Source organism: Poromitra crassiceps (assembly GCF_964638095.1).
Source record: "Poromitra crassiceps genome assembly, chromosome: 11".
Taxonomy (NCBI): Eukaryota; Metazoa; Chordata; class Actinopteri; order Beryciformes; family Melamphaidae; genus Poromitra; species Poromitra crassiceps.
In genome coordinates this window covers 19,854,546-19,877,816 of record NC_139643.1, presented here as the reverse complement: position 1 = coordinate 19,877,816, position 23,271 = coordinate 19,854,546, and the positions used below count along the sequence as shown (strand labels likewise).

General features: G+C 45.7%; 2 protein-coding genes across 2 annotated transcripts in view; both read left to right on the top strand.

The window, feature by feature from the left end:
- The window catches only part of LOC310785692 (major histocompatibility complex class I-related gene protein-like), a gene marked incomplete at both ends in the record, with an annotated part of 31,575 nt that extends 25,226 nt beyond the window's left edge, over nucleotides 1-6,349 (top strand). Inside the window, 3 exons of the mRNA XM_083646832.1 lie at nucleotides 2,318-2,623; nucleotides 3,843-3,947; nucleotides 6,279-6,349. Of these exons, the coding sequence (XP_083502958.1) occupies nucleotides 2,318-2,623; nucleotides 3,843-3,947; nucleotides 6,279-6,349 (482 nt within the window). The remainder of the gene's footprint in view (nucleotides 1-2,317; nucleotides 2,624-3,842; nucleotides 3,948-6,278) is intronic.
- The window catches only part of LOC310784876 (class I histocompatibility antigen, F10 alpha chain-like), a gene marked incomplete at both ends in the record, with an annotated part of 357,580 nt that overhangs the window by 98,593 nt on the left and 235,716 nt on the right, over nucleotides 1-23,271 (top strand). The window lies entirely within an intron of this gene.

Here is a 23,271-nt window from a genome sequence, read left to right as displayed (position 1 = left end):
CGCACAGGTTGGATAAATGGACCACAAAGCGAGTACAGAGGTCACATTTCTGGCATCTAACACTCACTGATGCTTCAGTTGAGTCCTCTAAGCACGTTAATCTCAAATCAATGTATCATGTTAAAATGTCAAAACTGTCTGAAATTAGTCCAATGCATCAAACTCCTTTGTGTATAATCACGTAGGTTAACTTACACATCACGTCCATTCCACCTCCAAATCATGTGTGTCATCACTCAAGCTAAGTTATCCTGTCACTCTCTTAACCCTGCAGGCATTTCCAGCAAACAAAAGCAAAATAAATACATCTTTACTAACAGAGCGACAAACAACCACCATTGTAAAATATTTAAATAATTTAATAACAGACTGTCTCCCTCCATGTTTTGTTAGCCAGCACCAAGCAGAAGCCTGCATTTAAATCAAACCTTCACTGATAGTTAGCCTACAGATAGATCTAGCAGACATACATTTACAATAAAACAAATAAACAGCCGTACAAATGGAAAATACTCCCATTTTGTATTTTTTACTTACAAAGTCAAGAAATGTCTTTTTGGTTTGATCTCCGGTAAAAGTGGTCAGGACAGAAAACTTTCTGGACTACAAGCGTAACAAGATAAAAGGTCCAGGTTCACACTTCGCACCCGCCCCTCTGATGCGTTCATCCCAGTTCTCTACTATACGTTCAAAAAGCTGAATAAAGACGACATTATAACTCAAATGACAATAATTCAACAAGCAAACAAACAACAACAGTCAATAAGACAAAAGAAAAATATCTGGCGGTGTTTCACGATGTCCCTGAAGTTGTGGCAAGAAGCCAGATGTTTACTATTGAGCTGCCAATATGCAGCAGCAGCAGTTTGTTTTTTCTCCTAACAGGTAATGGAGTTTGTCCCTTTCTGATTGTCTTTCAAATTATTGATATTTCTGTCGAATTTTGTGGAAGAATAATGTTCTCATTTCTGCACATTTGTTAGAGTGCAGTAAAAAGTGTGTCTCTGTCTCCACTGTCTTCTGTGAGCACAGTGAACACAGCCGGTCCTCCCTGGACAGCCAGGTCTGTCTGTGACGACTGGTCTTTAGGGCCAGTCTGTGTCCACTGACTCAGTACCAGTGAGGCTGATTCCATAATATGTGAAAGAACAAGAATACCAAGGCTGTAATCAACTGAAGGACGTTGCTCACCTGGCTTGTTGTCTTGGGAGAGCCCAGGTGAAACATCTCCGAGTTATCAGCTCAGTATATTTGGTTGCGTGAGGATGAAGATAAGAGTTCACATACACAGAGACAGGACCAAACAAAAAGGCTCAACGATTATCACACACTGTTGCGCCCGGGACCGCCATCTTAAGTGAGGGCACAGAGAGTGAGCCCCTGCCCACATCACTATGGCCTACAGTATATGGCCCAACTACGGAAGCCTACATGGACAAAGACTTCTGTATCACAAGCTGACATCACCTCCTTTGATGAACAGCCAATATGAAACATAAATATCTATCATACATGAGCTGAGAGAGGTGACTGTAACACAATGTCTTTCTCTGTTTGTCATCAGTCAAGGTGGTCAGATATTCTGCCACTGATGTCTGTTTAGGGCCAAATTAACCTCCATTTTACTTTGAGTTTTTGTGGTGTCTTTCCAATAAGTGCTGTATTCAGATTCAGATTCAGATTCAGATTCATTTATTAAGGACTGCACAACAAGTCGGCAGAATTTGCTTTCGGTACAGCAATTGTTAAGCACATGAATGTGTCAGCATGAGACATTACAGTACATAGACAGACATATGGCAACATAAATACAGAACATTCAACATATACATTGCTGGAGAGGTATGCAGTGAGGTTTCAGAGGTGAGTGGAGTTCAGAAACCTGATGGCAGTGGGGAAAAAACTGTCTTTGAATCGTGTTGTTTTGGTGGAAATTGATCTGTAGCTGTTCTTTTTGTCTTGTTATAATGTGATTGGGTCAGATAGTCTGTGTGCTGCCCTGAGACTGTAGGGTTGGCTAAGGTTGAGGAGCTGAGTCTCGCTAATATTTGGCATTTTCTGTGACTATCCCCATTTCTGTCTGTCTCAATCTCACTCTACCTTTCTCTCTCTCCTCCCCTCTCCTCTCTTTTTCTCTCCTTCTAACTCCATCTCTTCCTCTCGCCCCATCTGTCCCGCTTCCCAACATCACTCTTTCTGTTTCACTCTCTCCCCTTCTCTACCTCTCTCTCTCTCTTCTGTCTCATCTCTCCCTCTCATACTTGTTCCCTCCCTCACTCACTCACTCCCTCCTTGCACCCCCTCTTTCTCTCTCCAGAGCTTCCCTCAGTGTCTCTCCTCCAGAAGTCTCCCTCCTCTCCAGTCAGCTGCCACGCTACAGGATTCTACCCTGACAGAGTCATGTTGTTCTGGAGGAGAGATGGAGAGAAGCTTCAGGACCTCATGGACCAGGGAGAGATCCTCCCCAACCACGATGGAACCTTCCAGACGAGCGTTCAGCTGAACGTTTCATCAGTCAAAGCTGAAGACTGGGGGAAGTACGAGTGTGTGTTTCAGCTCTCTGGTGTCAAGGAGGACATCATCACCAAACTGGACCCAGCAGTGATCAAGACCAACAACCCAGGTAAGACTGGGATCACAGCAGATATCTTTTGTGTGTGTGTGTGTGTGTGTGTGTGTGTGTGTGTGTGTGTGTGTGTGTGTGTGTGTGTGTGTGTGTGTGTGTGTGTGTGTGTGTGTCTGTGTGTGTGTGTGTGTGTGTGTGTGTGTGTGTGTGTGTGTGTGTGATATTTATTGGGGGGGGGGGGTCGATGCAGACAGCATGTACTGTATCTATGTACAAGTATGAAAGTGGGGGAGAGTAGAGTGGAAGATGCAGACAGAAGAGAGAGGGAGAGATGTAGAGAAGTAGTTGTGTCATTTCAGGTGATTCTGTGACCGTGGAGAGCGCAGGTTTGTTTCTCAGTGATTTGTCATCTATGAAGGTTAAAAAACAGATTTAATTCAAAATTTTATTTTTGGGAAAATGTGGGCAACTTTTGTGAGAGCCATAAATCCAAAATTGGTTATGTTGGAAATTATGTTTTCAATGGTTTGGCCCACAATGCTGCAAAGTACAGTACATGGTTTCTTGGACTTTTTTGGGTCAAAGAATTCACAATCGATGATTTGATGATTTGACCTATTTTAACTTATTTTTTACCTTTAAATCCAAGATGGCCACCGATTTTCAGCTCCAAAAGGTTGATTTTTCAAACTCGTCGCAGAGCCGTCATATTGGGCTCTAATCAAAGCTCTGGTCATGCTGAGTTGAGTCATAAACATTGAAAAAAGATGTAAGTACACAGAGGTCATCTCAGAGGTCAAAAAGGTCAACATTCGTGGTTCATGAGACACAAACCTTCGCTCTCTATCGTCACTCATTTCTGAATTAATTCAATTTCACTGAATGATTATTGGAATAGATTGTAGGGATCAACTGATATGTGTTTTTTTCAGGGCCGCTAGCGATACCGATGATCGCTGATTAAAGAGACCGATAACCGATATAGTAAAGATTAAAATCTTGGTGTAAAATTTAGAATAACTTGAAATGGATTTGATCCAACTGCAATATTAATTGAAAATATTAACATTATTAACATTAAGCAAAGTATTGTTGCTGTGTGTGTTGTCTGTGTGTGTGTGCATGTGTGTGTGTGTCTGTGATGCTTGATGATGCGCCACAGTTCTGACATAGGTCCCCTTCATCACCTGCTCCTCTCTCTTTCTGACTTGCTTCTCTTTCTCGCTCCCTCTCTCTCTCCCCTCTTCCCAACTCTCCCTCTAAGTCTCTCGCCCAGGTGCCTTCCTGGTTGTGGCTGTGTCTGTGACTGTGGTAGTTGCTGTGCTGCTGGCTGTCAGTCTGCTGCTGCTCTACAAATGGAAGACAAAGAGGGAAAGTGACGGTGAGTTATCTTCCCAGTCCACCCTGTCAATCATCTTCCAGTACACACACACACACACACACACACACACACACACACACACACACACACACACACACACACACACACACACACACACACACACACACACACACACACACACACCTACAAACACACACACACACACACACACACACACACACACACACACACACACACACACACACAGACAAATAACCTAAACCTTTGTACTGTCTGTCCACAGGTTCGAACACCAGGCGAAACTCAGATGCCAGAAACTTGCAGGTAACTTTCTTTGTGTCCATTTTCACTCTTTGTCAGTTTCCACCATGACTCCACTGTGTATGAAAAAAAAATTGTTACAATTCACAGATTGTAACTGTGATGTTTGCATGCATTTCTAATGTGAGGAAACCAATGTCAACATGTTGAGAACATGTAAACTCTACTGTTTATATTGAGCAATCCATACAGTCAAGGTCTAATAGTTTTTTAGGGATTTTTTGGGTTTGTTTTATCTTTACTTTTCAATTAAGCCTTCAGAAACAGTACCGGGTTGTAGATATAAGGGCAAGTTGTCAGTCTACAATAGCGTGCTTGGCATCGCTGGAAAGTAGAAATTCCGAGCTTTCCAATTACCTTAAATGCCCCACGATTGGAACAATCCAACGTCCGCTATTTCTGGAGAAACATAGCAGTCAAACTTCACATTTTTACAGTCACACTGACATAAATCTCTGTTCTTACGAAAATATTTCACCAAGGTTATTTTCGCCAAAAGGCAGGTTTGAGTTACTCACATTTCTATAGACGGTTTTAACTTGACAACAAAAACATTCTAAATTGAACCCCCGCTCACTTCCTGTTGCAGTGTTTGCTATGGACATAAAAGAAAAAAAAACATTCAAGTGCAGGACTGACCATTCCGTGAAAACCGTCTATACAGCTGAGCAGCGAAAACAAAAGTAACGATGTCGAGTGAATATTTCTGTAGTTTGCCGAATGCTGAGAAAAAGGATGCGCTCTGGTGAAAACCGTCTATAGGTTTGAGACTCATTAGTTATTACTGACTGACACTGACTTATAGTGGGCTTTGCACCTAGCCTGGATAAACCCAGCCTCCACATGACCTCCATGTACTATCAGTCACAAAGAAACGCTACAGACATAGTCTGTGACGTCACGTTGAAAGCTGGGTTCACCCAGGCTGCTGTGCACCAGCCATTCCAGTCCAGATCAGGACAAGCTACCAACGGAGGCGGTCGCATTTTCTCCTCGTCTCCCTCTCCAACTCCCTTTCCCTCTCCCCCTCATCCCTCTGCTTCTGCTACCCGGAGCCAATCTTGCATTTGTCTCTTCGAAACTACAAATATGGATTATATGGCTGGTCTCTCGAAACGAAATCGATAAAATTATTGTGGGGTCCGGGGAACCCCCCCCCCCCCCTCTGCCCAGACGGGACTTCACCGCGGGATACGGGAAGACAGCAGTCATTGACCCTAGGCTGCACGTCATGATAAACGAGATGAGCGGGGCAGTGAGTACTTGGACTATTGCGATTTCTGATCTGAATCGTAAAAATGGATTACTTCTTGAAGATATCACTGCCACTGCGCCGAAGTGTTTAAAACCGAGGATCAGGACTGACTCGTGTGAGGAATGTTGTTGATCCTACACCCACCGGGGAAAACCAAAACAACAGATTTAATCTGGCCACCTGCTAAGCCGTCAAGGACACTAGCAGCAAAACTCTCCTGAAGCCTTGAGTGCAACCTGCATCTCCAACGTCACCCCGCCCCGACATCTGACGCCTGAACTCTGGACTAAATTGCCATCTCCACAGCAACGCTGTGTTTAGCCGGTGGAGGCTCAGACCTTACACACACACACAAACACTCATGGACCCCTCCCGCCCCCCTCCCCTAAACCCCACCCCCCGCCTCCAGCAACTTCCCCCCGCTTTGCAACCCCCCCCCCCCCCCCCACCCCCCCCACCCCACCCCCCCCTTCCCTCCCACGATGAACCAAACCGGCGCTGTAATGGCAGCCTCCCTGGTGTCGTGGTGTGGGTTGTCTTTGCTGGTAACCCTGTACATTTACAACAAATGTATCTGTATTGTATAATATTGAAGTGTGCCTTTATTACTTTTTAGTAACTAGTAATAATGTGAATTCTGAGTTATTTATATGCTTTGTCCAATCCAAATTGCTGGCGCTGTTCAATGGCGACCCGGTTTTGCTCTCCGACTCTGAGAGCGAACCATGCAGAATTTCGCTCGTGATACTTGTACCATGAAGTGACAATAAAGTTAATCTCAATCTCAATCTCAGATGGACTGGAGCTCTATATGGTTAGTACTCAGGCCCATTGTCGCCATCTGGTGGCTGTTTTGAAGTTCTGACAGCTAAGAGTCTTATACCATTCAACTCCTTCGATGTCAAAATCCCCTAACCACTACCAGTTCACTACGAAGTGTCACTCCACTTCAAGTTACACTAGCAGACCAGTTCACTACCAAGTGTCACTCCATTCAAGTTACACTAGCAGACCAGTTCACTACCAAGTGTCACTCCATTCAAGTTACACTTGCAGCTGTGGAAGAAGAAGGTGGGTAGAAATGAAGTGAGAAATATGGGATGCCACTCTACCGGAATAATTGGAAGATTGGAATCACCATGGCAACCGATAGATGCCATGATCCATCCAATTTTATGAGAACTCTAATAACATGTTACTGTCACTGTAAACACATCACATCCAATAAGAATGACATTTGAGGTAAACTGGACTACCCTTGTTTGACATAAAGGCAATTATTGGTTTAAGTCAAGCGACCTTATGGACAAAATGATATTCTCATTTCCCCCCCGTTATAGAATAAAGGACTTGTACCGATGACACTTAACACTGACATGCTGCCATCTTGGATTTGATAACAATCCTAAGGCTTCAGGTCCATCTTCCACCACCACCTATTCAGATACATGCAAGATAGAGGACTGTTTCCATGGCTACCACTGTATTTCAGGTGTGCTGTCATGTTCTCACTTTGCTAAACTTCATATTGTTTGTTGCAGATTCCTCTCTATGAGAACTCTGCTCCAGCCTCCAGATCCCAGCCAGACTCCACCTACCAGCGCTCCAATCCAGCAATCATGGATCAGGACCACATATACTTTACTGCCGAGCCAGACTCCACCTACGAGAACCTCAATCCAGCCACCATGGATCAGGACCAATCACACTCTACTGTCAACCCAGACTCCACCTACGAGAGCCTCAATCCAGCCACCATGAATCAGTACCAAACACACTCTACTGCCGAGCCAGACTCCACCTATGAGAACCTCAATCCAGCCACCATGGATCAGGACCAAACACACTCTACTGCCGAGCCAGACTCCATCTACCAGATCCTCAGTCCAGCCACCATGGATCAGGACCCAACATACTCTACTCTGGAGCCAGCATCAATCTACCAGAACTTCAGTCCAGCCACCATGGATCAGGACCAAACATCCTCTAGTCTCGAGCTAGACTCCAGCTACCAGAACATCAGTCCAGACACTGTGGATTAGGACCAAACATGTTCTCCTCTGGAGCTAGACTCCACCTACCAGAGCCTCAATCCAGCTACCATGGACCAAACATACTCTGCTCTGGAGCTAGACTCCACCTACCAGAGCCTCAGTCCAGCCACTATGGAGATCTACTCTCAAACAGACAACGTAGATAGCAGCAGAGTGCTGAGATGCTAGAGATTGTATCTGTACCTGTATCTGATGATACAAATCTTTGTATTTGTATAAAATGTTCCGCTCTTATATCCTGTTGAAACAGGATGTTTGGTCCGGTCATAACACAGGGAGGGATCATTCAAAAGTGTAAACCAATGGGAGATCAGTTACAGAAAGAAAGGCAGTTTTATAGGATGGGAGGGGTGGAGGGATTGTTCAAAAATCTGTGATGTTCTATTTCACACAGCAGGGCTCCATTGCTACAGCCACTCCTACGAGTGGATCAGCACACTTGCATACACATACTCAACCAATCAGGATGAGCCTAATCAACCTTATGATCCATAAAAAATAAATAGGTGCTGGTCTCACTCACCAGCATCCACTTTTCTTCTGCACCTGATAAACAAGTTAGCCTGGGATTGCATCATCTGGACTCAACAGTGTTGGATACGGGCCGAGCTGCGTCGGTCTGATCCGGAACATCCCGGCGGCGCCGACCTGTCAGATTACAGCAGCTGCAGGGCTTTTCCCATGATGAGACACGGGCAGTGCTCAGCTCATTTGAAAGCCATCTACTTCTGCATTCCCCTGGAATTGAGCTCTGCTGTGATGAGGGTGAGGTAGGCGATAAAATATATATTTTAAATGTCTACATTCACTGTGTCACTGGTGTGATCAAACCATTTTAATAACTCCAGAGCCTTGTACAGTTCAAAAGTCCCTATAGGTATGAGTATTTTCAACTTGATTGCAATCAACAAGTTTTCTTAAGCAATTCATCAGTCTGCTGCATGCGGCGGTGCATGAAGGCTGCAACATGCTTTTTGGTAGCAAAGTGTGAAGTCTGAAAGAATTGTCTTCACCTGTAAAGACTTGCAATGCCAACTATTATCTATTCTATGCTGTCCATATCACGGATGTAAATGACATATTCAAAACCCAGCTGGGTATATCTGAGAGAGAGAAAGAGAGGGAGAGAGAGAAAAACATTGTTACTTTTTTTATTCAAATGTATTCTATTAAGCTATAAACATTAATGGAATATTCTGACTCTGTAACAAAATGTTTTTCTTATAGAAATGCTGTTAAATCTAAAAAAAGAAAAGAAAAAAAAGAAGTTTGCATGATCGTCATCTCTTATTTTCATTTGATCTTGTTGTATTTTCCTCCTTCAATTTCTCACTCTTCTTTATTTGATTGTATCTGCATTTTTTATTATTTTATTGTAATTTTTTAATTAGCTGTAGTTTGATTTTTTATGTAAAGCGCATTGATTGATTCAGCCATTAACAATCATAACTTCAAGTGTCTATTGTTATGCTAGTGTAATCTCATCTTTATTATCTGAATGCATTTTGAGAGATATATATATATATATATATATATATATATATATATATATATATATATATATATATATATAATAATGATTGGATTTATATAGCGCTTTTCTAGACACCCAAAGCGCTTCACAGAAATCATTATTCATTCACACCATTCGTACCAGTGGTGGTAAGCTACGGGTGATGTAGCCACAGCTGCCCTGGGGAAGACTGACGGAAGCGTGGCAGCCATTTCGCGCCTACGGCCCCTCCGACCACCACCAACATTCATAGACATTCAGACCCATTCATACGAGGCAATGAGGGTTAAGTGTCTTGCCCAAGGACACAACGACAACAGCTGGGAGGGAGCGGGATTCGAACCGCCAACCCTTGAGTTATTGGCCGACCTGCTCTACCTCTCGAGCTAATGCCCGTGATATATATATATATCACGGTTGTACTACAGTATTTTATGATATATTTTAATAATCACCTTTGTAATATAATTCTTGTTGTACAGTTAATGGATATTGATTGAAGTAATGAAGTAATTGATCTGATTAGTTGTAATCAAATTGCATTGATCTAATCCATTCCATCAGTGTTTTACTGACTGTAATGGAACAGATTATTGTAATCCCATTACAAGTAATCCATTATTTCTTCCTGCCAGGTCACTTCCTCTCTCCTGTTTTTGGACATTGTTGTGAACAGAAGAGTCACAGATAAATTCTGTGTAAGATCTTTTCTGTTTGACTGGGATGGATGAGCAACATTTCCTTGAAACCATCCATCTTAATGTTTAGTGTCACAAAGCACAAAATGACCAGAACATACCTGCAGGGTTTGGTACTGCTGTCTATATCAGGTGCTGAGATTTCTCATTTTCAAAACTCACTTTATGGGCCGTATTGGAACAGAAACTCCCGACCCGTTAGAATTTCAAGTCACATCTTCAACTGTTTCAGTGACGATGCTGCAAGTGAGCGATCACTGTTGCAACACATTTCAGCTGTAAAGAAATGCCTTTCTTCTCAAACTAAAAAAGGCAGTAAAAGCGTAAAAGAGGATAGGCCTACTTAGCTTGATGATATGCTATATTCCCTCTTCAATTTTCCTTTTGATCTGCAGCTCTAATTCATTAATTTATGACTTAATTGTGAAAATCTGACTTTTGTATGTGTGTCAATTACTGACCGCTGTCACTCAAAGGGATGGGGGTGCAATTCCTGCTGGTCACCTGTAGAGAGCAATAAAGCTCATAGATCAGTTCCAAACCTTTTCCAAATCAGGGCCCACCTGAACATTTCAAAACTTTTTGTGGTCCACCTCCAACCCCATAAAAAAATACGGAGGCTAAATAATGTGTTCTCAGAGCACTTGTTATCTTCCACAGTCACTAACACAGCATCTGAAACATGTTGCAGCATTTTCACTGTTACAATTTACAAGGAGCTGTCCATCAGCAAGTTTTTTCAATTTGTTTAATGTAAAATAATATATATATATATACGGTATATAATTCATTTGGCGGCCCACTTGCAATACCTCCACAGACCACAGGTTGGGAATCACTAGTGTAGATGATTTAATGCCCCTTTAATACTGAATATAAGTGCAGTAATATGTATAATCTGCTGTCAGTAGCATATCTTGCTCTATTATGTGCCATCCTGTTGTTGTCTTTACTATCTGTAATGTCTTGTCTCAGCACCAGTAACACAAATTACAAATTCCTGGCTGTACATTTGTGGTATTTCATCAATAAAGTTAATCTGATTTGAATGACGGTGTGATTGGAGGTCTATTTCAAGTGAATATATTGTTTGGTTTTGGAAATAAAATAGAGCTGAGAAGTAATCCAGAAGGTTTTACAGTTCATAAAAATGTTTTTTATTGAAGTTGATAACAGAACAAGACCACTGCTGAAATCAATGATACTCTCATCTAAAACTGACACTATGAAAGAAAACAATCATGATAAAACATCAACACCATGGCCATGTAACAGAGGAGCAACTGTCCTGATATAAATGAAATGTTTTTGACATGTGTAACATTCATATTTGTGTGTATTTCATTACAGGTAACAGAGACATTACAGTTGATATGTAGATCATCTGTATATTAACACTGACAGATCCAGGTAGCACAATTTGACTCAAGCTGAATTTACAGAACATATCCAAGGCATTGGTCCATGACATCTTCAGACCTCCAGAACAGAAAAAGCCATGAAAAAGCCTGTGAAGATAGCAGAGAGAATGGAAGAGAAATTAATACAAACTGTACTGACAACAGTCTGGAAAAACACAATCCTGCCTTGACTTATTCACCATACCTGACGCATTTTATGTTATTACTCCATACTGAATTCCTAGGTCTTTATTAAGCCTATTGGTCAGATTTGAAGATCAGTGAGAAACAGCCCATGAAAAAGTCACAATGAAACACCATTATGTGCAGTACTGAGTGCGGTTTCACTCTCACTCTCTATCAGCACAGGAATAGAATCACCAAACATGTTTTTACTGAATGTAAACAGGTGTTTCAGTCTCACTCTATAGCACAGGAATAGAATCACCAAACGTGTTATAACTGAATGTAAACAGGTGTTTCACTCTCACTCTATATCAGCACAGGAATAGAATCACCAAACGTGTTATAACTGAATGTAAACAGGTGTTTTACTCTCACTCTATATCAGCACGAATAGAATCACCAAACCTGTTTTTACTGTAAACAGGCATTTCAGCTCCGCCCTACAGCCTACTTTGTGCTGCTTTATCTGTCTCAACACAGCACAACATCGACTTGTTGAAATGACTAAAAACAAACGGTTACAAATCAAAGTTTTATCACATGGGTCAAGAAATGTGGTGAAGACACAGCTCAGTGTTACTTACTTTTATTTGATTTCTCTCCCTGTCTCTCCTACAAAGCGGGAGTTACGCGCTGCTAGAAAAATCTTCAGGTATACGTGCTAGCGGTTGCCTCGCCCCAGACCGGCCCAGGGCGATGCCATCATATTTGCCTCGCACCCCCTCGCCTCTGGTTCACTGGAGTGACCATGAATAGGCCTTTAGTCGTTTGCGTTGCCGGCCTGGATTGGAATCTGACCTGTGGTCCTTTGCCGCATGTCATCCCCTCTGTTTCTCCCCACCTTTCCTGTCTGCCTACTGTGTCCTATCAAATAAAAACGCAAAAGCCCCCCCCCTAAAAAAAACAACAACAACAACAACCACCCTTAACTACCCCATGAACATCATGCCCATGACGGGATACAAATGCAAACTCTAATCCTAATCAAATACATGAAACGACTGTGCGTTTACAAACAAATGAGAAGTCATGTGTGTTTTTTGAAGACTTTACATTATTTTTCCATGCTGAGCTCCAAACTCACTGCAGGATTCCCAGAAACCTGAATATTATGATCATATTCATGTTAGCTTTGGCAAATTTCCTGCATACGAGCATCCTCACCTGCTAAGCCCCGCCCCCTCCTGCAGCATCACAGGTGGCTCCTGTAGATGCGGATCTTGCGGCTGAGGTTGCGGGCCAGTCGGTCCACGGCGCTGCCGATGTGTCCCAACTCCTTGCGGGACGTGAGGCCCTCGATGTTCCCGCTGTACCACAGCACCCATCCGCCCAGAGACATCAGCACCAGCAGAGCACCTGCACAGACCTCAGGTCAGTCTGGGAAACACTCACACACAAGATACATCCAACTACAACAGGGGTGTCAAATATAGGGCCCGGGGGCCAAAACCAGCCCGCCAAAAGGTGCAATCCGGCTCACAGGATGACTTGGCAAAGTGTAAAAATTGCACTGAGAAGTCCTTCAATCTGATGTGATGCACTTGTGAAGGTAAAGAGGTGCCAGGTTTCAGGGGCAATTTAAATATTAAACAGCCTATTAGTGCTCAAACATCTCTGTAGTTGTGATAACATGGAGATAATATCACCATTGATTTTTCTGAGCCACAGTAGATGTAGTCATGTGAAAAACAACTTACAAATGTAACAATAACATAATCTGGATAGAGAGCATGTGAAACTGTGATGCTCAACGTCTGTAGTTCTGATTACCAGAGCTGAATAACATGGAGATAAGATCACCTTTAATGTTTCAGACCACAATACAGTCACATTTTTACAATGTGATGTATTGAATTTCAATGTCACTTGATAAAGGCTTTAAAATGAAATATCTGCATCAACCTGAAACAAACTCTCTGACGATAGAACACGCCGATAAAATGACACTTGACGCTAACCCTATCTCTGGGAGAGCATCATCCAAGTCTGTCTAAGCAGGATGAATCTTACTTTTGTTTGAAAGAAAATATTACATAAATAAAAATAGCATGTTTTACAGAACCAAAGATGAAGTACTTTTCTTATTTCACCCACGAATGTGTCCATTTCGAAAAGCATTGTATTTCTCCTTTCTTCTTGCTTGCGATAAGCTCCCACCTCAAATTCACAAGCCCAGCACAAATCTTTAGAATTTGGTCCAATTTGCGTACCAAGGTGATTGGCACAGTCTGTGACAGGATCTTATGAACCTTCAGACGGTGTATTGTGCGCTCATCGTGAATCCGTGCGTGAGCTATGCATCGTGTGTGGGTCACCTTGTCGCTGGTAAGCTGGCATCCTTTCCATGTGAATGCAGGCATGATCAGCTTGACTCCACGTTCCTCCAGCAACTCCTTAATGGTGAAGCCACCATCCCTAATCACCTCATCACGAAAGCGCAAGTGCTCTAGAAACCCTAAGTTCTGTGTCATATACTTATCACTACATTAAGGAAATGAACATAACACCAGAGGGAGCAGTTGCAACAAGATACTTCACTGTGTTGGTGTGGTGGCATAGTAGTGGCTATAGGATTTGCTTTGTGAGTCAAGGTTTTGGGGTTTCTGGAGAACAGTTTATGTACAGTATTACACATGTTGGGCCAGACATTTCAATGAACACTGACATTGAATGAAAGACATTTAGAGTGAACATTGATATGGTGTAAGAGACATGTATGTTTGAATGCAATACATTTGAGGGGACACAAACCCCCACATTCCAAGCACCCGGCCATTTGAGTTCACACACCCATGATAAAACAGCAGGGAAGGGAGCCATTCCTTTGTTTTCGAAGATTGACAAAAGGACAGTCAACTCTCCTGACTGTAAGTGAGATAAGGTGAGCCAATCAGAGTGCCTCACCACAACAAAGACACACCCTGCACCTCACATTATATACAGGGTTGAAGCCCCAAAATCTTCAGTTCCTACGCAGCCTAGCTGCAGACAGGTCCTCCTCTCAGAAGTTCTAAGTGACAAATCGTCGCGACAGGACGTGTGGTTTAGCTCGAGACAAACCGCCCTTCCCCCCTCCTCGCAGCCGAGCAGCAAGGCTGCATCCAGGCCTGACGAGACTGCATCAGAGCTAAGCGAGCTTTGGTATCCTGAACCCGATCCGCGTCGCCGCGACCAGGCGAGTGCCTTCAACCCGAAGAAGCGAGCTGTGAGGCCCTCCTTTCACCACCGAGACGACAGCAGATCCAAAGAACCCGGCGTGGCCAGCCGAGTTCGACTGCCTGCGCTCACTCCTCCACCTCCGCCTTCCTGCCTGCGGACACACGCTAGACGAGCAACCCCCCCCCCCCTCCGTGCCGGAGGAACCTTGCGAGAACCGACCATAACAAATCGCTGCACACGCGTGTGTAGGACTGAACACGCAGCCAAGTAAGACTGAATTGATCACTCAAGTCCGGGCTTAGAATTGTTTAGAGTTAGATGATATATATCCATAGATATACATGATTGACTGATATGATACTGTAAATGAATCTGTGACTGTTGTGTCTGACTGTAATGGTGCTCATACATGCATTACTGAATCCGAGTGTTTACACGCTAGCCATTTAATTCTTCACCGATCCCCGGAGTGGATCTAAGATAGCCAACGAGCCGAGAGGAACTTAGTTCGCCAGTTCAAAGCCGGTTAAAACTAACCGTGGTGAAGTAAGCGCCTCGCGGCCCCGTTTTTACCTAGACAGCGTTATTTCTCCCCCACGGGCACGTGCGTAAGCGCGTGCACGAACCCTTTCCCTATAAAAACACACACATAGGCTGCCCTCCATCTTGGGTCAAACACACACCCCTTTGTCATCCATCTTGTGTCGGCCTACCACTCCAGGTCGGCCATTTTAGGTCGAGATCGGTATAGTTTCCCAACCACTCACCCACACACACACACACACACACACACACTCTGCCTCCCTCTAGTGTCCATCCGATGCCTTACACTTTTCATGCAGAGAAATATAATCACCTCACGTTTCCCTCCAATTGCAGTGAAGTGTTTTAGAATGTAACTTCGTTATAACTGAAATTCATTGACTGTATTGCCAATACCTCTTCTTTATTTTATATATAATAAATAGTGTCAACTTTTATTAGAATTCAACTGTTTCAGAGTGATTTTGTGATGATTGCGGTGAACTTCTGCCTAAGGATTAAGAACTCCCCCACTTCAGATAAGACTAAAAGTGATTCAGATTAGGTCCTGCAACTGCAGGTGGTGCCCCTAGGTTAATCCTTATCCAGGATTACATAATTAATATTTTAATAATTTTATGAAATATTAATAATTTTCGGATTATTAATATTTTATTTTACCTAACTAAATTCACCCAAATAACGAGCACAACATTTGGAGCCCCGCCCGAGGCATCTTTCAAGCAGAATTTACCACAGATATCACAATTTTGACTGAAACACTGAAACTCCCAAATTGCATTGTGTAACCACTGAGCGCATGCCAAGCTGCTGAATGCTAGTAACCTCCCAAAACAGCTTCCAGCCAGAACTAGCGGAGCCAGACAGAGCTACCACCGCTCAGACTGACACAGATTCAAACTGACACAGACGATCTAACACAGTTCAATCGTTTTGATTTAAGAACCCCTTATTTCAAGCTTGCATAGCTACTAACTCCTAACATTAGGCAACGACAGTTGAATTAAAACCTGCTTATATTTAAAATTCAACCATAGGACTTCCGCAAACACAGTTTGACTACAAGCCTATTTACGTTGCCTCTCAAATACAAGTTATTTGACATTCAAGCTACAGGTACGAGCTCCACCTAAGCTTAAAGAAAAGTGCACTGACCAGCAGGTAAGATGTCAGAGCACAACAGCCAGAGTGCTGCTGCAGAGCACTCGGCCCCATCCGACCAGCTGTTACATGAAGCGCTCATGTCAGCGGTTCCTCCTGAGAGAGGACAGATCGAATATCTGCGGAAGCTCACAGAAGAAGAATGTGAGAAAATGTTGGAAGGAAAAGCAGCCGCCATGAAAAGGGCAGGTACGGTAAACTGCACCATGCTGTCAGAGCTGCTTTATCTTGTTCTCCACAGAGAAACCTTTCACAGAAAAACCAACACACAGCTGCATAACCGAGCAACTGAGTTGGACAGGCAAAATGCGTGCCTGGAGGTCTCAAATGAAGACCAAGAGAGGACAATCCAGGACTTGGAAAGGAAACTGCGAGCAGCCCAAGCAGATTCTGAGGAAGAGGGTGATGGAGAGGGAGGCAATGACGGTAAGCGTGAAACCGACAAGCCTCCGTTCTCGTCCACCCCCCACCAGGTCCCAGGAGAAGAGAGGCAGGTAAGTCTGCCTCCACAAGCGTCCTCATCGCACGGCGTCCAGACGCCGGCTGCACCGCGTAACGGGTTCGGTAGTGGAGCCGAACCCTCGCCATACGACATTGACACGCCCGTCGTACTCGGGTCCCAGCCCAGTGAGGCCAGGGGACCCAATATGCTTTATCTTGTTCTCCACAGAGAAACCTTTCACAGGAAAACCAACGCACAGCTGCAGGAACGAGCAGCTGAGTTGGACCAGCGAGCAACAGAGTTGGAAAAACAAAAGGCGGACCTAGAGAGCGAGGAGGAGAAAAGAAAAACAGGTAGGTATGGAGCCAACCAGCTTGCGTGTTCGTTCCCTCACCGACAGGTCCATAACCAGGGGCCACAGGTAAGCCCGCCTCCACAGGTATCCTCATCCCACGTTGCCCAGACGCCTGCTGCACCAGCGCTATCGCGCAACGGGTCCGGTGGTGAGGTCGCACCCTCACTATATACCATAGACACGCCCGCCATGCCCGAGTCCCAGCCCAGGGGGGTCAGGGGACCCCACCCCCCATACGAGTCCACGCTCGTAAGGCCGTCGCATAGGCATGAACAAGGGGGGTCGCTAACCCGTGAGAGTGGCCACAAAAAGGCCGCCTGGGGACAACCACACTTCGAGGACAGTAGGACCGAAGTCTCCCCCCCACCAGAGGAGGGGGGGAATAGATACAGGCGCGACCATTCCCCGCACCCATGCCCGGACGACTGCCCCCCGCCCACAGGGCGGCGGGCAGACAGAAAGATCCCCGAGAGTACTTCAGGCGCTTGTCAGCAGCCTACTTCCAGGGTAGAGGCCCCCCCATCGAGGGGGGGGAGGGAGATAGGGATTTCCTCCTCACGTACATGTCAAACCTGCACGAGAGCATACGCTCCGGTGTAGAAACTCATTGTAGGCTCCTCCAGTCCACACTGAGCTATACGCGACAGTACGCACAGTTGGCATGGGAAGCACGACCCAAGCCAACCAGGAAACACCTAGAGAGCCCCCAAGTCTACTCAGTGGAAGACTACTCTGATGAAGAGGAAGCCCAGCGTAGAGCAGTTTACAGCGTAGAGAAGCCAGTACCTGACCGTCTCACCCTAGAGGGCGACGAGGTGCCCCAGGTCCGGAAGCCAACCGCTCCTCGACGCCCTGCACCCTCACGCTTAAAAGACAGACAGCCCAGCCATCGAGGTAGGGGTAGGAAGCAGGGAAAGGGGGGGAGACCCAACCAGGGACGGCCCTGGCAGAACCAGGAGTGGGAACGAAGTCAGCCAGGGAACTCCTACCACCCCAGTCAAGGACGGTCCTGGTACAACCAGGACTGGGTACAGAACCAGTCAGGGAACTCTTACTACCCCAGTCAGGGACGCCCCTGGCAGAACCAGGACCAGTCAGGTAAGAAATCACACAAACCCAACCAGCATAAGAACCAGTCAGGGAGCGACACCGACGGTAGGGACAGGCAAACAACCGCGGAAGACCAGTCGACCCGACTGCTGAACGCTTTAGCTGACACGGTAAAATTGTTCTTTGATAAAGACAAACCAGCTGGCTCCCCGCCGGAGCCAGACAAAACCCCGGTCGCATGACTCGGGGGGGAACCTCCGCCACCTGCCAAAGTTCGCTTTGTCAACAGGCGGAGGGGACCCCGAAGAACCAGATCCCTTCCTAAGTCTCCTTCTCAGGCTTCACCAAACCGTCCTATTCTAACTTTCATGGGCAACCTTGTCCGCAAGGGCAACGCCCATCATATCTACACCCCAGTGGTGGTAGGGGGGTGCACTCGCACCCTCGCCTTAGTGGACACAGGAGCCTCCATCAGCTTGATGAGTGCCAACACCTTCGAGAAGGTCTGCATAGCCATGCACGCCACCAATAGGCCACTTCGGATCGAGCCTTGTGATGTTAGCATCACCAGCTACACACAAGACCAAACCCCCATTGCTGAGCGTAATCTGCTGGACATCACCTTCCAGGGGATGACTATACACCACCCCATTCACATCAGCCCTCTCGATACCGAACCGCTTCTCATTGGCCAGGATCTCCTGGACCAGCTAGTCCCAATCATCGACTGCTCCAGCAATCGCATTTGGGCTCAGGTTCAAACGCCAAAGCCATGGGCGTCACCTGGCCGCCAGCCTAGCACAGACAGACAAGTCGCTGTCATCAAGGAAGCTGGCGCATCGCTGCCGGCACGCAACGTTTCCACCGCTAGCCCTGAGCTGTACCGCCGCCTGTGCAAACAGGAGCGGCTGCTCCCCGCATTCTCCGCAAAAGAAACCCGCACGTCAGTTCCCGCTCGAACCGCGAATGTTCCCATACGCCTGGCCATCAGCCCAGGACAGAAACTGCCTGGCAGGCAGGCATGCTCCCAGCCGTTGCCCCGGCACAGAGAACAAAACATGACGATGCGCGGCACTCCTTTCTTTAAGTTGGACAATCGTTCAACCAACACTCTGGTGCAGAACCCGACGCATGCACCTGACCCAGCGCTGATGCGGCAGCCACTGGGAGTGTCAGTTAACAGCTCGTACACACCTCCAAAGGGGGGGGGGGGCAAGCCCCACCACAGAGGTAGTGAACGAGACTTAGTAGGGTAGCCAGGATAGGTGCATGTCCACTCACTCCGATAGTATGCACTAACCACTAACCTAGGCTACATAGAGCCCTACTGCCAGTAACTCAGACTCAACCTCCATGCCTTACAGACTCTAACCAGCATAGTACGAGAGGACAAGACCTATGTGCACGCGACCAGAGACTTGACACAAGACCCTACAGGGAGATATCCTCCTCAGTCACCAGTCTGAGTGGGGGTAACATACCCCCCTACCTAGTCTCCCTATCTCTGGTTGAACAAATCTTAAAATCCGCCACGACCACCGTGGCCTAGCCCTCTCAGGTACACTTGGCATATAGTCTTGGCAGTGCAATCCCAATTTTCATAGATCTACAGCATCTAGAAATAGGATCCCTTGTCAACCTACCAATCATTGAACCGCAGAACATGTAGGCTAAAACACTGTCACACAACCGCTATGACACGGTCACTAAACTGAGCCTATGAATCAGACGGTGTTCTACACGGTCCCCCGAGGGACCAGTCTAGTTCAGCCCCAAGGCAACTGGACCCCCATTCACCAAACATGTAACCAGGTCATTACACTACCTCACACTCCTTCTCTCCCTTCCCCTTATGCAAATCGTGTAAAAACGAAGAGCTAAGTGACCAAGACAGAGAAGCGGGCCCAGGCCCTGCCTAAGAAACTTGAAGTATGACAATCTGAATGTATTGTTGTGTGTGATGTAGTATAGGATGACAATCTGAATGTATTGTTTGTGTGATATAGAATGATAGAATAGCTTGAGAAAAGTCCTGCCCGGACACAGGTGATCAGCCCGGACATGAGCCCAGATAGGACCTAACGAACTTGCTCCTTTCAGCCTCACGGACTAGGCAACCAATGGGTCGCCACCCGCAGGCCGCATGGCCCTGGAGATGCTTTAAAGACTGTGCCAGAACACACCCTTTCAACCATCGGGGGGATGTTGGGCCAGACATTTCAATGAACACTGACATTGAATGAAAGACATTTAGAGTGAACATTGATATGGTGTAAGAGACATGTATGTTTGAATGCAATACATTTGAGGGGACACAAACCCCCACATTTCAAGCACCCGGCCATTTGAGTTCACACACCCATGATAAAACAGCAGGGAAGGGAGCCATTCCTTTGTTTTCGAAGATTGACAAAAGGACAGTCAACTCTCCTGTAAGTGAGATAAGGTGAGCCAATCAGAGTGCCTCACCACAACAAAGACACACCCTGCACCTCACATTATATACAGGGTTGAAGCCCCAAAATCTTCAGTTCCTACGCAGCCTAGCTGCAGACAGGTCCTCCTCTCAGAAGTTCTAAGTGACAAATCGTCGCGACAGGACGTGTGGTTTAGCTCGAGACAAACCGCCCTTCCCCCCTCCTCGCAGCCGAGCAGCAAGGCCGCAACCAGGCCTGACGAGACTGCATCAGAGCTAAGCGAGCTTTGGTATCCTGAACCCGATCCGCGTCGCCGCGACCAGGCGAGTGCCTTCAACCCGAAGAAGCGAGCTGTGAGGCCCTCCTTTCACCACCGAGACGACAGCAGATCCAAAGAACCCGGCGTGGCCAGCCGAGTTCGACTGCCTGCGCTCACTCCTCCACCTCCGCCTTCCTGCCTGCGGACACACGCTAGACGAGCAACCCCCCCCCCCCCCCCTCCGTGCCGGAGGAACCTTGCGAGAACCGACCATAACAAATCGCTGCACACGCGTGTGTAGGACTGAACACGCAGCCAAGTAAGACTGAATTGATCACTCAAGTCCGGGCTTAGAATTGTTTAGAGTTAGATGATATATATCCATAGATATACATGATTGACTGATATGATACTGTAAATGAATCTGTGACTGTTGTGTCTGACTGTAATGGTGCTCATACATGCATTACTGAATCCGAGTGTTTACACGCTAGCCATTTAATTCTTCACCGATCCCCGGAGTGGATCTAAGATAGCCAACGAGCCGAGAGGAACTTAGTTCGCCAGTTCAAAGCCGGTTAAAACTAACCGTGGTGAAGTAAGCGCCTCGCGGCCCCGTTTTTATCTAGACAGCGTTATTTCTCCCCCACGGGCACGTGCGTAAGCGCGTGCACGAACCCTTTCCCTATAAAAACACACACATAGGCTGCCCTCCATCTTGGGTCAAACACACACCCCTTTGTCATCCATCTTGTGTCGGCCTACCACTCCAGGTCGGCCATTTTAGGTCGAGATCGGTATAGTTTCCCAACCACTCACCCACACACACACACACACACACACACACTCTGCCTCCCTCTAGTGTCCATCCGATGCCTTACACTTTTCATGCAGAGAAATATAATCACCTCACGTTTCCCTCCAATTGCAGTGAAGTGTTTTAGAATGTAACTTTGTTATAACTGAAATTCATTGACTGTATTGCCAATACCTCTTCTTTATTTTATATATAATAAATAGTGTCAACTTTTATTAGAATTCAACTGTTTCAGAGTGATTTTGTGATGATTGCGGTGAACTTCTGCCTAAGGATTAAGAACTCCCCCACTTCAGATAAGACTAAAAGTGATTCAGATTAGGTCCTGCAACTGCAGGTGGTGCCCCTAGGTTAATCCTTATCCAGGATTACATAATTAATATTTTAATAATTTTATGAAATATTAATAATTTTCGGATTATTAATATTTTATTTTACCTAACTAAATTCACCCAAATAACGAGCACAACACACAAGTTGTGTTGGGAAACCTGTCTTTAAATTCCTGTGGCAATGTGGCCTTGATGGTGTCCCTCGGTAGCCATGGTACGAGGAGCTTGCTCTGCTCTGCCACGATAACTATCCACAGGCCAACAGTTTTGCTGACCAGACCCTGTGAGATTTGAAAGCGCCGTTCTAAATCCGCCATGACAAAGTTTTGTTTCAGTTTAATTCAGCAGGGGTGTCCAAACTTTTTTGAATGGGGGCCAGATTAGATCATGTGAAATTACCGGGGGGCCGGCCAGCTGCTTCTCGCATCATATGGGTTATAGAAATAAAAATAATAATCACATACAATACGATTGTACTTGAAGGATTTTGTTTACCATCTAAAAACATTAGTTCTGCCTGTGTTGTTCCTACTTGGTGCTTGTCTACAAACTGTATGATAGTGCTGTCATCTAGGTGAACGGGAAAAATGCTCATTGAAGTTGCTTGATTAACCAATAGTGTGTGGAGGGCCACATATGGTATTTTTTGAGAGACAAGGCGAGGGCCACTTAAGATCCATCAAAGGGCCGCATCAGGCCCCCAGGCCGGACTTTGGACATGCCTGAATTAGGGGAATCAAAATTGGATCTACTGGTGCCATGGACAGTGAGGCGGGGCAAAGATCCGAAGACAGGACACAAGGGTATGAAATGCACTGAGAGGAATACCTGTATATAACAGATAAACTGTACCATCTCTAAGCAGGCTTTGTGCAATAGGCATTGAGTTTTCAGTGGATGATGCTAGTGCTAAGGTCATGCTCATGGTACTGCATGCAATAGTGGGGCCTTTTGAGTAAGTGTGGTCCTCCTTTGCAGGGTCTTTCCACTGAGTCTGGGCATCACGGTGTGTTTTTGCACTCTCCTCCACTTGATACACTCACCTAGGGAAAGCAAGCAGAGTGGCAGACAGTCTCAACAGAATGATCAACTTATCTTCACAGCAATAAATGTAACAAATTAACTAATTTTGCCTTCAGAAGGCAGCATTTTTTGATAGCATGCTGTAGGCTAATTACAGTCCTTGCCATTTAGTAACTTACTAACGCCAAGTCAGTGATTGAAATTGTAACTTGACGTTTGCCATCAACAAAACTCAGCAAATTAAACAACAACAACATCATCATAACGTGGCCTAGCGGGTGCAGTGTTTTCATCAGTCTTCCTCTTAAGCGCTGGACGCAGCCCCGGCACCACGAGCGGGCACTAGGGGGCAGTGCCCGCTCACTTCTCCACTGTGCC